This window comes from Merops nubicus, unplaced genomic scaffold (genome assembly GCF_000691845.1).
Source record: "Merops nubicus isolate BGI_N331 unplaced genomic scaffold, ASM69184v1 scaffold32893, whole genome shotgun sequence".
NCBI classification, from domain to species: Eukaryota; Metazoa; Chordata; class Aves; order Coraciiformes; family Meropidae; genus Merops; species Merops nubicus.
The window spans coordinates 2,242-17,568 of NW_008601499.1; the positions used below are offsets into that span (position 1 = coordinate 2,242).

Here is a 15,327-nt window from a genome sequence, read left to right on the forward strand (position 1 = left end):
CAGCATAAATGTAGCATGTGTTCCATTTTACAACCACTTGGAAAGTTAAATAAGCGTTTGTGTTTCCCCCCTATGGACCTCTCTACAGGCAAACGTCCTGCAGAAGATATGGAGGAAGAGCAGGCCTTCAAAAGATCTCGGAACACGGACGAGATGGTCGAACTGCGCATCCTGCTTCAGAGCAAAGTACGCCCTTTTGTTGTTACTGGTTTGCTTACAGCATTGCTCGAGACAGCAGTGACAGTGTATGTTTGTTTAGAAAGACCACATGCTTTATGTAATGGAAGGTAACTTGTTAGGAGTAGTTTTAAGTGTGTGTGAATGGTGTTAAAAATGGCTTGCAATAGAATTATTGTCAGTGATTCATTTAAAAGGTAAATCCCTAAGGATCCAATACAGTTAGTTCTGAAAGATGTACTTCCTGAAAAAAAAAATAGAGCAATAATAAGCAGTAAAATACTTCTACATTTGAATGGAAGTTTCTTATTGTGAGGAAACTCTGTGACTGTGGAAAAGAAGCCATTTAGCGAATAATCAGCTAGCTATTTTAAGTTAAATGTGAGAGCTAAGATGAGAAGTTCCTTAGGATTTTACTGACTCTTCCTAACAGATCTACTGAACTTGTGTAAATACATCAAGAAACATGGAAGTAATGCTTCAGGGATTGCAATGGTTTTGTTGTCAAGTGTAGTTACAGTAAAGTTGCTGTGTATGAATTTCCTCTGTTTTTTTCAGTTGTTACGGATGATCTGTACTTTCTGAATTATGTCAATCTTTTATGTTGGCGTGGGGAGGTGTTACTTTAACTCCCTGTGGTCTTTGTGACCTGTAGTCAAGGTACATGGGGTATCACAGAATGGTGCATGCTGTTAGCATAATGTACGTTCGATGTAAAAAAATTAAAACTTTCCCATGTAATCCTGGAAATAACTTGGTAAGATATAGTTTTGCAATTACTCTTTTTGATTGCCTGCCAGTTTATTCCTGTTAATGTTAGAAATTTGAATTTAGTGGCTGTTAACATCAGCTTTAACCTTTTTCAGAACGTGCTGCTCTCAGAAGTCAGTTGTTGCAGAGGTATAAACAAACCAAAGTTAGCACTTGAAATGCTCACGGAGTGTTTGGAGCGCAAGAGTGGAATTTGCAAACATATTCCTCAACAAATAAAGAGGAAATAAAAAAGGTTGATCGAATAAACTAGGGAAATCATTGACCTGCATTACATTCTTACAGTCTGTTTTTTTGAGAGCTATTGCCTAAAAGATTGATTTAATACAGGCAGAATTACCTAGAAATTTCTATTTGGAAGAAAAATATTAATTGCAGCACTGAATAGCCTTCTCTTTACTAAGTTTATCCTGTTTATTAAGTTGAGTGGTAAGAGCTGCTGGCGTTTTTTTCCAGGGACGAACTGTAACAGTTTGTTTTGATTTGGTTTGAACCTTTCAAAAGTAGTGCCTGCCTGCCCCACCCCCTAGGACAACAGAGTAGTGCAAAAACTGGTCTGCCGCTCTTAGTCTTGAGTTCAAAAATGTAGTCTGTGCTGTGTTGTCTTAACCTAACTTCTGAAAACTATTTTCCAGAATGCTGGAGCAGTGATTGGGAAAGGTGGCAAAAATATTAAGGCACTTCGTACAGACGTGAGTATATATGTGTTCAAACTAATTTAACACCAATTCTTTCAGAGCACTGCATCGAAAACTTGATTGCGCATATTTCTAGAAATGGGAGCAGTTCAACTCTAGACCTCAGTAGTCTAGTTACAAGCCATTTGTATTGATTGTTAGAGCAGATAACTTAGTTCCTCAATCTCTATTGTAGTTAAAACCCAGCTTGAGTTGTGTGGGATAAGAGGTTTATATTAAATCTCTTTGCTTTTGAGTAGGATTCCTCTAAATTACACACTTGAAGTGAGTTAACATCCTAATTAGAAATACTGACAGAGCTTAAACCCCTTAATTTTATCATTCCCCATATGCGTGAATCAATTACAGTACTACCAAAACCATTGCAGGTGGCTGGCTTAACCCAGTTGGTAGAGGAATTCTTTAACTTCCTTTAAAAAGGCAAATAAACTCATCCATCTTTTCTTTAACGGCTTGCGCACAAAGATCAAAAGCAATAATGTTAAGCCTGCTTGATTGAAATACAGGTGCAGAACAGTCAAGGAGCATTCCATTCTCTTAATCGGAAGCAGTTTTAGATGGTCATGACTTACTTGCTTATTCACAATTTACAGTGGGTTGACTCTTGTGATTAGACACATGCTCAGCATTAATGTTACCTATTTATAAAACTTGGCAACGCTTCTTAAATTCCATTGTTTACACTCCTGTACTCAACATCAGCTGCAATTTCAACAGTTCTTTTTCTGATCAAGACTCTTCAACACAAGATTTGGCAATATATCATTACAAATCAGTTCCGACTAAGTTCATAAACTACCACAACTAGAGTTGAGGTTTAAGTTAAAATGGCTAGGAATCATATACATCTGCTCACTAACTTTGGCAGCTAGTCTTCTTTTTCTTTTTTTTTTTTTTAGGGTTTTTTTTGGTGTTTTTTTTTTAATAAACCAATACGTCACCTAGGATAACTTGGATTGTTCTCAAAAACCAACCTTCCCGATTTCCCAAAGTTCTAGGAATAGCGATCTCCTAGTAGTAGTGATCTTGACAGGTTTTGTGTCTACCCTCATGAGCCAGCCTCCTAAAGAAACATCGTATGTTAAAAGTACAAATCAGCTTAGTCAGATCAAGTGACTCATTTTCAAGGTCCATACTGTTAAGCCACAGTTGGTGTAGCAATCCGTTATTGTATTAGTCTTCAGAACAACTTAAGCTTGTTTCATTAATTGAGAGTAATGAGTATAGTTTGTATTAAATTAAAATTTATTGCTTTTCCCCCTTTTCCCTCTCCTTGTTTTTTTGGCCATATATCTCCGTTGCCCATGTACTGGATCGACTTGCCCCTGCGTTGCCCACCATGACGTTGGCCCATCCGCCCCTGAACGCCCATGTGAAAACCCTGGTTGGCTATGCCCAAAAATGTGCTCGTTGCCAAACGGGTACCATACTTGACAACTTCCGATTGACTACCCATGCCCAATGCCAACATCCACGAACGCCAATGACCAATGCAGTACAATGCCAGTGTTTCAGTCCCAGACAGCAGTGGCCCCGAGCGGTATGTCCCAACAGTTTATGCCTCACTGCCTGATTAGAAAGAGAGAAATGTATTTTATTACCTGCCTTTGATATAATTAAATAGTATCCCCTTATAGACGGTGTATTGTTTTTTTTTGAAGTTTTCTGTCTTATTTTCCCCATTAAGTCTTTTTGTCACTGAACTTTTACGTGAGTTGCCCACCCAAACAATCCACTTAATTTTATTTCAATGGAAGGAGCACAGCTTCAAGTGTTGCATATTTGCTGCATTGTAAATCAAATTGTTTCAAAATAGTCTCTCGCTCTGTCTTTGTGGCCCACCTTGCTCCCCTCAACATTGCCTGTTCATAATTATTTCTGATGAAATGCTAACTCTGGTTCACTTTCCTTCACTTCTCATTTGCTTTGTCTTTTTTTTGTCTTGCATTTGTATTTGTTTTCTCGGAGAGCCCATTAGTAATCTGATTTCTAACTGGTCTCATAACCTTACTCCAGATACAGTGTTGACCACTTGCATATCCCCAATTTTTCTATGAGAAGGTGTGCCAGTTTTACCTATGTAATAGCGAGGGTATCCTAAATTAGTTGTGTGGGGAACATGAATATTCACTTCTACTTTCAGTTCTGCGTCAGTTTCTTGCCCACTTAATCTGAGCCCTTCCAAAAGCCCATTCTGTCTTTCTCTCTCTTTCTTTCTCTCTCCCTCTCTCTCTGCAAGACCTTCCTAATCTTAAAATTTATCATGCATATATACTGGGCGTAAACAAAGATGCATGTGTTGTAAATGGAGCGAACAGTTTTACTTTAAATGGGGAGTATTGACTGTAAGCTCTTCTGTGTAATAAATCATTAGAATCTTGTGTATGATGATGAAAAAAATTTACTTCTATTTCTTCTTTTCCACCTTCTCCATATTGTCTGGAATTACGGCCTCCAACAGCATCTTGAGCATAAGCGCAGATATAGAGACAATTGGAGAAATCTTGAAGAAGATTATCCCTACTTTGGAAGAGGTATGTCTCTTACTTGTTTCTATGTAGAGGTAAAAGCATAGCTTCTGGAGCAAGATGGTTCTAGATACTTGTTGCTTTTTAAATACAGGAACTTCAAAAGCTTTGGAGTTTCATTTTCTGAAGGATTATGGCTCTCCAACTACACGTTGGCATTTCTTTTGTAGAAACAAGTGGTAGTCAACGTTTTAGACAGTCTTCCCCCTGCCCCCTTTCAAAATAATTTCCTTAGGACCTGTTTTGTCCCCATTTTGAAGTAGTTTTATTGTAACTTGTGTCGTCTGTTGGCTTAGTAAGTAGGAGTGTTGCACTGCTTGATACTTTCTTAAGTTTTTTTTTTTTGAGAGTTGTGCAGCGTAACCTAATAAATAAGGGAAGCCGAGTTAGCATCGGTTGCTGTTGAAGTGACATGCTTAAATAGTTGTGGTCCTATCATGGGAAATACAGGATCACAGTTCAGCAATAATTCAACTCATAGCGTTGTGTTTGGAGAAGAATCTTAAACCCCAAACATTTTGACTATATGTGAATAATATTTTTTTTTTTTCTCGTACATGCGTCTTTCTTGCAGTACCAACACTACAAAGGCAGCGACTTCGATTGCGAATTAAGGCTTCTCATTCACCAGAGCTTAGCAGGAGGAATTATTGGTGTCAAGGGTGCTAAAATCAAAGAACTCCGAGAGGTACTTGTTTTCCTGTTCTTCTAAGATTTGTTTGTTAAATAAAAAACTTAGTGTTTTGTGTTCATAGGGGGCATGTGTAAGTATCTTCTGTGTGGTAGTTCCTTCAGAACATACTGTATGTGTGGTTTCAGTGTTCTGAGATGGATCTGTGAGTTGCAACTTTCTTGCAAACTGTCACAAGTTATTGTGATAGAACCTAGGACTTTGTATCGCGCAATATTTGTGGTAGAGTAATAGCTTTAAGGAAAGGAATTCTTTTTAAAATAAAAAACGGCATTAATCGCTCTTTCCAGAGTGAATTGCTGCACAGACTAGACTTATTCATTTGGTTGGGTATACAAAATGGTTTAGGGCAAATGCATTGCCAAAAACTGATGATAATTCAATAGATGTCTGAATACTACTGTAAAGGGCTTTGATTTTATACTTTTTTAATTCAGTCATCTGTAAGACCACTGTTTATTTCAGTGAAGCAGTGAGATTTTGAAAAGCTAATAGTCTCTGTGAACTTAAAACACCTTCGTGTTCTGTCCTTTCTTGGCATTGTGTCAGAGGCAATTTCAGGTCAGTTCAGGTATAAGTTGATGTCTTGCCTTTCTCAGCGCATGGTAACTAGAAATAATGCTAGCAGCATCACTGTCACACATCTGAAGCATGCTTTCTTGACGTCTGAAGGTTAATACAGCCTGTAAGCTTGCAATGGATTCATGGTCCTTTTGCTAGTATTTAATGGAATGGAGGTGTGGGTGAACCGTGATGGAGAGAGAAGAAGATGGAACCTGTTTCCTCTTCATTCAAAACTACATCAACACATACCTTAACCTGTAATCTTAAAATTAGATTTCTGAGAACTCAGACGCAAGCATGCACTTAAAATGTCTGGGAAATTGTCTTTTGGATTGTTTCTCTATCTAAAACTTAGAAATATTTTAATGGGTTTATAAACATGTTTAAAATACTTAAGATTAATTGGATTTTTTTTTCTTTGACAGAACACTCAGACCACCATTAAGCTCTTCCAAGAGTGTTGTCCTCATTCTACTGACAGAGTGGTGCTTATTGGTGGAAAACCTGATAGAGTCGTTGAATGTATCAAGATTATCTTGGATCTTATCTCTGAGGTAACATTTATTAAGTTTATCTTCATTTTATATTCATGAATGTTAGGGATCATTTGGGTGAAAAATGCCTGTGTTTTCAGTGTCTGTTTTGAATTCAGTAGTAAAGTGATAGATTGCTACCACCTTTGGAAGCTTCCCATTTTCTAGAATTGGGGGTGCATCTTAGGGATGGGGGAAGCAATTTCTGGTACTAGTGGGCCATTGTTTATGCTTTGTGTATCAGTTAAGATGCTAAAGTTGAAGAGATGGGGAGAAAAACTGATTTTTTCCACTCAAGTAATAGCAGTTTCTCTGTTATAGTTAAAACTCAGAGGATAAAATCAGCATCTCCTCTCTTATGAGCACTGTGACATCAAAAACGTGTTCCAAATGCACAAATTCATATTTATACATATAGTATATTAACTTAAAGTATGCCAGTTGTAGTAGTCCTAATTGTGTTGGGGGAATTTGTTTTTTTGTTTTAGTCTCCAATTAAAGGTCGGGCCCAGCCTTATGATCCCAACTTCTATGATGAAACATATGACTACGGTGGCTTCACAACAATGTTTGATGATAGAAGGGGACGTCCAGTAGGCTTTCCGATGCGTGGAAGAGGAGGTTTTGATCGAATGCCTCCTGGGCGTGGTGGAAGACCTATGCCTCCATCAAGAAGAGATTATGATGATATGAGTCCTCGCAGAGGACCTCCACCACCTCCACCAGGTCGTGGTGGTAGAGGTGGCAGCAGAGCTCGTAATCTTCCTCTTCCTCCTCCACCACCTCCTCGTGGCGGGTGAGTTGTTGCATAAATGCATCATAGAAAACTCAGGCTGTGTACACTCTTGTAAGTTGTGTTCATGTTTCTGCTGTTTTTTCTGTGCTTCCATGTGGGTAGTGATTATGCAGGATTGAGTGTGTATAAGAGTAGGGTATTTTGAAAACTAGTGGAATTTAATTATTTGCTGCACTGAGGTTGTTTACCAGGACTGTAGTCAGTAGTTCTGAAACAAACTTTTATGCCATCCAGTCCTTGGTTAGAGTAGTTTGAGATTAAGCTCTATGTGAACTTAATTGAATGTCAAAATTAAATTGAAACGTATGATCTAGTTGGTGACACAATTCATGTGCTACTGCTCTTTTCATTTTAGAGATCTCATGTCCTATGACCGAAGGGGCAGACCGGGAGACCGCTACGATGGCATGGTACGAGTTAAGTTTGCCTGGTTCTGTTTTGTGAGCACAGTTAATACTGCTGCTGAACATGTGCACTTAAGTGTGGGATGTGCATGGTTCTGATGATAAAACCAAAAGCTTTTGTCCATACAAATGGTCCCTCCTGTGGAGGAATATTTGGGGTGTAAGTGATATCTGAGACACGATCTGTTTTCTTCCTTCCCTCCCTGCCATCAAAACTGATTCAGAAGGTTTGACTATGTTCTACCTTGCAGGCTGCTTTTTGCACTGACTCGTCTTCCAAATTTTTTTAATTGGGATGACAGAAACAGTTGGGCTTTTCAGATAAAGCAAACGTGCCACAACAGTGTTCTCTGAAATTCTTCAAGTGGTATAAGCATTCTTGCTGCTAATATTGGAAAATAGGAGTTTAGATAAAATAATCCAGGTTTTAGAGTAGGATCTGTGAAGAGCTCTGGCTGATCTTGAAGCTGATTGCTCCTTTGGATCAGTTTTGTGTGTTTGATAGTTTCTCTGTCTACAGAAGAAATACACTAGCTCCAAATGTTTTGGCACTAGGGCCACTGCTTAGTGGAATCATCAATTAAATTAGGTACATTCAACCACATTAATGCTAATTGCTGAGGAGAAAAAATATCTCATGGTATATGAAAGCTTAAAAAAATGCTGAAAGATGCTTTTCCATGTTATATTCTGCAATGTGACTTCCCAGCAGTCATCTGTTATACTAGATTCTTCTTTCCTGGGAGAAGGAATCATGTGTCTGGGATGTAAATCTCTGTGTTAACCACCTTATTTTCTCATAATGAGACAAGATCCTTTTTCCGCTGCCCCTTTTCCTTGCCTCTTTCTACGAGTGAGTGGAATCATCTATGGTCATTTTTTTTTGTTGTTCCAAAAAGCAATTTTATTTCCACTTCACAGTGAAGCTGCTTATGGCTTTTACTTTTTTATGACCAAGTATCATAGCCTGTTGCTTCCCAATGAAATCTGTATTTAATTACTAATTTTAGTTAACTGTGATCCTAGTACCCTAAATTGTGTAAGCAGATAGGAAATCCTCATATGGATTGTGAGGCTGGAGCTGGAATTAGCATGCCAGAAATGTAAGGTTTTTGTCTGCTAATTTTATGTAGAAGACATTTTGTAGCAAAACACTTAAACTAGAGTAAATCAGTGTCAATGCAGTATTTTCCATACATGCTATAAAAGGTAAGACGGGGTGCTTTTCTCAGATGATCATTTCAAAAATGGTGGAAATGTTGAATGCACAGAAATAATCTTGTTTTGGGTTTGCGGGGTTTTGCTGGGGTTGCATGTGTTTTTCCTCTAATTTGTTTTCCGCTGAAGGCAGAACGAGTAGCTCAGGGCTTAAGATACTTGCCTGTCAGCCTGTCTTGCAGCTGTAGTTTGATTATGCACTGCTGCTGAAAGAATTCATTTGGTTCGTAGTCTCTGTTTTGAAGCTTTTTCTGGAAGAACAGACTTGTACTCTTTCTGTGTTAGCAGAGCTATGTATTTCACTGTGTTGATTACCCCAAACCAAATGCCTATGGACTATAAGGGCTATTCTGACAGTTGAAATAACCTGAGTGTATTTCTAGTATTTATTTTTTAATACTTCCATCCTCATACTTTCCACATACATACGTGTACACAGACATTAGTGGGGGGGTGGAAAATATGCTGCACAAGCATGTGAAGTAATTTCATCCCCTCACCTCATTTAGTTAACTGATAGGGTAGTAAAATTTTCAAACTTACAAAAATTTAAACATCTGAGTTAATAGAGAATTAATGTCTCCTCTTAAGTGGATGATATCTTCACAGACTTCTGTGTCTTGAATTCTAATGTGCTTTTGCTCCTAATGCTTCCCAGTTATTAATTTTTTTTTTTAACTTGCGTATGTATGAGTACATACAGGTGTCATGATGTTTGAACACTTGAAGGAAGGCGCATATACTTAAATACAAAACATTCTTCATGTGTAAGAGATGTGACATTAACGAGCATATAAAGAAATCATTAAAGGAAGACTATATGACAGTTTCTATTTATGCATGCAGATGCTGGAGAAAAGTAACAATATTTCACTCTCCTAGGTCACTGTTAAGAACCAGAGAAAATGATGATAAAAGAATTTTACATCATTTAAGGACTGCATGCATTTTTTTCATTAGATGTAAAACAAGCTCTGTGCTTTATCCAGCCAGCATGTCATCTGGTTTCTATTCTGGTACTAGTAGTCACTAGCACAAATTTGTCTGCAGAGTGGAATACTCTGTTACGTATGCTCAGATAGCCTCTTGGAGAGACTGGTTTCAAAGTGCACAAATAAACACCAATTGCCAACATTGTAGAATTCTGAAAGAGATTATACATATTGTGTGTTCTGAAAACATAACAAAATTTCTAAAGCAGTTAGGCATCAGTAGATTGTTGGTCTAATTACCGGATTTGATAGGGGGAAATTAAGTGGTAGAACAGCAGAAGCAGTGTCCTTTGTGCTTGACCAGCTGTTGGCATAGAGATAATGACTGGCAGTTACTTGTTTCAATCTTATTAAACCTCAGTTTTGTAATGCCTGGCAGAAATGAAAGATTTTCATATATATAATAGCACCTTGAAGGTGTTCGAAAAGAAAAGAAAGGTTGTTCACGCTCTGCTCTGCCTTCAGCTGTCTGACCATTGTTAGAGGAAGAAACCTGGTTACACCACAAAAAATTGAGTGTGACCACTTAGTTCCCTCAAAGTGAAATTAAAAAGAAGCCTTGAAAGTGGTCTAAATCACATACTTTCAAGTCTTTGTAGTGGCATAAATGTTTTTCTGTACCAGTATGTATTGCATTTGCTTGCCGAGTTACCTCTAAGTCTGCATGGCATGGACTCACTTGAGATTTCTTTCCTCTTTTCCTGCTATTATGTTGTGTGTGGAAGATGATGCAGTGTCACGTGGATGCCTGTGACGACATGCAGCCACCAGAGCTGGTGAGTGCACTCAGCCTTTTTTTTTTTTTTTTTCATTCAGACTGCTTTATTGCACAGGTTAAGTGATAGCGTGAATTTCTCAGTCTTGATTATAGTCAGTGGCAGCTTGCACCTATTGAAAACCATAAAGCTGTCCTTTTGACTTGGGCTTTATTGGTATTTTGTCTTGACATTATGCCCTGTGCTGGAAGCTACTGTTAGCAGAAATGTAGAAGTATGCAGCAACAGCCAAAAGAGAGAAGCTTCTCTGTACCTCTTTGGATCCCTTGCACTTCATTTTTATGTTGTAAATAGTAACTTTTTCTAATTCATTGCAGATGCATGCATTTAGGATATATTTTGTGTTACCTTCATAATGATGTTTTCTCATTTCAAACTGCAAATCCTAAAAGTAGCTTCTTACCTACATTAGTGGATGAACTGTTGCCCTTTATCAATATATTTGAAAATAGACTGATCGGAGAAGTTTTAGAAAGGGAAGTTACCAGGTTCATCAGGTGTTCATGCTGTTTAGAAAATGGCAAAGTGCTGCCAAATACTAAATACCGGTTCTTAGCTTACATAAACATATCAAACCTAGTTGCTTAATTTTACTGTTGACAAGCTGATTTGCTGTCCAGTAGTCTGGGGAGGCAGAAATGATCAAGGAAAGGATGGTTAACACAGATTAGCCCAAAAAGAGGGGAACAGGCAGTACACTGCTCTGAGCTGCCCTTGACTGCAGCTTTAAGCAGAGTCATGTTTTGGACTGGCTGGGATCTCTGTTACACTGTATCACAGTCTGTGTTTTGACACAGGCAGGCCCTGGTCTCACCTCACAGAGGCCACCCCAGCAGTCTCTTGAGAAGTTCAGTTCTGGAGAAATGTGCGTATTTCTATAGGAAATTATAAAAAATGGGGTTTTGTGCACTTAAGAGGCATTGGATGATTTGAAAGCACTTGATGTCAAATATTAGTCTAGAAATCCTAAAAATAGAGGCTGGGAGCCTTCATTGCAGTGATATGGATTTGGTATGTGGTGGTTTAAGCAGAACAGAAGTAACTCATATCTGTTTTAAGGTACAAAGGTTTGTAGCATAGTGTGAATTGAGAGACAAGTTATAGAGCTTTGTTTTTTTTTCTTGAAGGCAATCAAAGTAGGAGAATTAGCAGTGGTCAGGTGAATTTTTCTGTCCCCAAGCTGGAGACTTTAGTCTCTCCTGAGCTGTATTAATAGCCTCAAAGTTGTATTCTGGTCTTCTCATTTGAATGGTAGTTTAGTGCAGGGGTGAGGCATAGGTCAGCGTCAGGAGCTGTCTGCCACCCACTGAATTAGTGAGACTGATAAACTGGTCTGGCTGGATCCTTTCTGTCATTTTATGCCTTATTCCTAGAGGTTTTGACAGGGCAGGGTAAGAGGTAACGAGGTTAACACACACCATCCCCTTTTTGTTTCTGGCCTGCCCTCTTTGCCTTGCTGTGCCTTTGATGGCACAACACTGGTATCCACAGCGAGGCTGGAAGTTGGGATTTTTGCATAGACTAGGCTCAGAGTTAGCAGTGTGATACCTCAGATGAGAATCTGTTAATGAAACATGGATATTAAGTTTTTTTTCTCTTTCTCTTACAGTTTGAGGGTGGCTCTGGATATGGTAAGTGTTTATGTAGAACCTTTACATGTACTTCATTACGTAGTTGCTAAAGGGCTTGATGCATACGTTTAAATCAGATTATTCTTACGCAGGGGGACGTGGCTCATACGGAGATCTTGGTGGACCCATCATCACAACACAAGTAACGATTCCCAAAGATGTAAGTGAAGTTGACTTGTTTTCACCTTGTATTTTCTTCTAATAAAAAAAAGTCGCAGCCTTTTCTTAAGACTATATAAGTAAATGTGAAGTATCTAGGGTGCTTGATAAGTACTTGTCATATAAAACAAGTGTTGCTAAACCACAAAAAGTCTATTCTTCTGTTTTGTCTCTTCACTTTAGAGACATGCTAAACAATTTTACTAATCGTTAATATTCAGCAATAGGGATGATCTTTGTAACTGGTTTTGCAAATGAGCAGCTGGTTCTCCCAGTTTCATCCCAGGTGTGTTTATGCAGTTAGTGTTGCGGGGGATGTGTTGAGGCTGTGAAGAGGTAAGCTTCCATTGCAGTTCTGAAAACTAAACTGGTGGAAGCTACTCAGACACGGCTGTGATTTTTGCAGCTTTTTAGAGAGAAGGTTGTATTGGGTTGCTAACGATTTGCTTTCTCCCCTAGTTGGCAGGATCTATTATTGGGAAAGGAGGCCAGAGAATCAAACAAATACGTCATGAGTCAGGAGCTTCGATCAAAATTGATGAACCATTGGAAGGTTCAGAAGATCGGATAATAACTATTACGGGAACACAGGACCAGATACAAAATGCACAGTATTTACTGCAGAACAGGCAAGTTAAAGTTTTACGTTGTCCCTACTGCCAGTTTTAAACTGAGTGACATGTATGTGCTAAAGCTGCTCTTCTCTGTGATGGGAGTTTGAGAAGGCAGGGTTTAAGTAACTGTTTGAGCCTAACTTCTCCAGTGGTAGTTCTGCCTTGATTCTCTCCTGTTCTCCATTCTAATTAAAATGAAGAAACCCTCAAAACTAATCTTGCTGGAAGACGCCTTAACCAAGCAGTCCTCTCATTCTCTGGTGAAAACTGCTGCAAAAAACTACTTGTAATAAATTACATAGAGCCTGTAGAAAATATAGAAGATTTCAGTGGATGTTGGCCTAGTTCTGTGTGGAAGACTAGTGATTTTGTTGTTTTTAGATAACTAAATTGACAACAAATCACAGTCTGCCATATGGCACAGACCATGCCTCTACAGGACAAGTTGAAATCGATTGGGTGCCGTTGTGCAGCATTTCACACCTTGCTGACAGCATTTTGCCTTTTCTGCCAAACAGCCTTAGATTTAATTTGCTTAGTTTTGTTTTATTAACATGTTGGTGGTCATAGTAGATTTTAATGTTGCAGCTTGAGTGTTTGGCTTTAGATTACTAATACTTAAATGTGCCTAAAACAGATTAATATACCTGTAATAATTAGCCCTTAATATTTTAAAATCATTTATACTTGTAAATGCATTTAGGAATTTGTAATTTAATCTGCTCTAAGTATGTCATTGTGAATGTTGATGCAAGATGTATGGTCCATCATTCTAATACGTGCTTTTTTCTTTTTCTTTTATAGTGTGAAGCAGTATGCAGATGTTGAAGGATTCTAATGCAAGATTATTTTTTCTTTTTTATAGTGTGAAGCAGTATTCTGGAAAGTTTTTCTAAGACTAGTGAAGAACTGAAGGAGTCCTGCACCCTTTTTTTTTTTAATCTGCTTCTCTTTAAAAAGCCAACATTCCTCTGCTTCATAGGTGTTCTGCATTTGAGGTGTAGTGGAATCTTTGCTGTCCACCAGATGTAATGTTTTAGTTCTTTACAAGTACATGGGGGGGAGGGAAAGGGCGCACGAGACTAACAAACATTGAAACTTTGAAGCAGCAGAGAGAGAGTGAATTCTATCTTTGTTCATTGTTGGTGGTAAACTTTAACATTTTTCTGTAATTGTTGTGAAAACCCTGCTTTTATGTACACTGTATCTTTTTGAAGGGGTGAGAAAACTCGTTAGTCCACTGGTCCCTGGCCTCCTCTGAGAGCAGCAGAATGTAACGCTCTTTTTGTAAGAAACATTTCATAATTTTAAAATAAATTTAGTGAACCTATCCTTGGTGGTCCTTTTCCTTCAGATATGCATAAGGTGATATCCAGAATGAATACACCCTTTCCCACCCCCCTCATAAGTGAAAGTTGCCATTAAGCTTGCTCTTCTGCTTCTTTTGACACAGATGGAGTTATGTTTGGGGATTTTGACAAATTAAAAGAAACTGTGCAAAAACGGTGACTCTGCTTTGATGTTTGGGTGGGGAAGGGGGGGGATGCAAATACACCAGTGCAAACGTTGTGTAAAACTTGACATTTTTGCAAGTGTTTGGCCCTCTTTGCAGTACATATATATATTGGTGACAGTATATAAATAAAATATTTAAAACCTTTGTGATGTCACTGAATAAATGGTGGTAAAGTACACCTGGCTATAAACAGCTTGCTTAACACAGATAACGCTGTTAGAAATGACAGTTGCCTGTACCATTACTGAATCAATTATAGTTGTTTTCTGAGCTTTTGTTTGAGGTAGAAATTCTTAAGATTTGACAAATTGAAAGTAACTCTGTAACTTGTTTTTCATTGTATGCAGAACTTAAACTTGTTTGGTTTCCCTGTCCTATGTTGAACTCCATATGAATTGTGTGTGACAAATTAAGAAATATATAGGCTCTGGATATCTCATGTAATACTTTGGCATTTGTATTTATAGTTTACAGGTTTGAATTTCACTTCCTGAATAAAAACGAATTTAAAAGCCACAGAAGTTTGTTTAACTTACGGATAGGGTGGGGATAGCGTGGATTCTTTTGCTGTGTTTGGTGTTTTTCGTGTGTGTTTTTTTTTTCCTTTTCATTGGGTTGTAGCACATTTCACTTGCATTCTTTAATCCTGAGAGTTAATTCCTGTCTCAGCAAGCAGCTGCTCTTAAAATTCTGTGGGAAAGGCGAGGAGCTCAGAGGTGGTGCGCAGGGGTCCGTGGTAGAAGTAGAATCCGTTCCTCGATGAGAAGGGTTTCGTGATTCTGCCGGGAGCGGTTGTGTCGTAGCTGACGTCACGCCAGCACCTGCGCGGGAAGGGCCGGATGCGGGGCGCGGGGAGAGACCCGCATCCAACGCAAAGGTTTGGAGCAAAATGCACGTGAACTAAGACGTCGGGTGCCGACTTTTTCTGCGTGCCTCCAACTTTTGTATGTGAAGAAGGGTGGGGATAGGACTTCATTTTTTTTTGTTTTAAATCGTGAGGAAAACTCCAACAGGTACTAACCTGCAGAAGTTCTTCTTGTTTGGGTGGGTGGGGATTTTCAGCTTGTTTGTTTTCTCCCTCTTCAAGGACGTAGATCTTTCGGAAAAGTCTGGAGCGGCATAGGCCGTTCTCCAGCTGGGCAGGACCGTGGGGGTGAGGGCGTGCGGTACGTGTGTGTTCCCAACAGCCAGCCAGCCTTTTGGGCGCGCGTGCGTGCCGGCCGAGGAGCTCCCGCGGGCTGGGGGTCCGGACGCACCAT

The 15,327-nt window shown here is 38.9% G+C and overlaps 1 protein-coding gene across 1 annotated transcript in view; it reads left to right on the forward strand.

The window, feature by feature from the left end:
• Nucleotides 1-13,882, forward strand: part of HNRNPK (heterogeneous nuclear ribonucleoprotein K) — a 14,875-nt gene extending 993 nt beyond the window's left edge. The window contains exons 3-15 of the mRNA XM_008938016.1: nt 89-186; nt 1,584-1,640; nt 3,143-3,186; nt 4,108-4,180; nt 4,749-4,862; nt 5,855-5,983; nt 6,451-6,758; nt 7,114-7,168; nt 10,098-10,148; nt 11,758-11,779; nt 11,857-11,939; nt 12,398-12,567; nt 13,357-13,882. Of these exons, the coding sequence (XP_008936264.1) occupies nt 89-186; nt 1,584-1,640; nt 3,143-3,186; nt 4,108-4,180; nt 4,749-4,862; nt 5,855-5,983; nt 6,451-6,758; nt 7,114-7,168; nt 10,098-10,148; nt 11,758-11,779; nt 11,857-11,939; nt 12,398-12,567; nt 13,357-13,390 (1,238 nt within the window). The 3' untranslated portion in view covers nt 13,391-13,882. The remainder of the gene's footprint in view (nt 1-88; nt 187-1,583; nt 1,641-3,142; nt 3,187-4,107; nt 4,181-4,748; nt 4,863-5,854; nt 5,984-6,450; nt 6,759-7,113; nt 7,169-10,097; nt 10,149-11,757; nt 11,780-11,856; nt 11,940-12,397; nt 12,568-13,356) is intronic.
• The last annotated feature ends 1,445 nt before the right edge of the window (nt 13,883-15,327 follow it).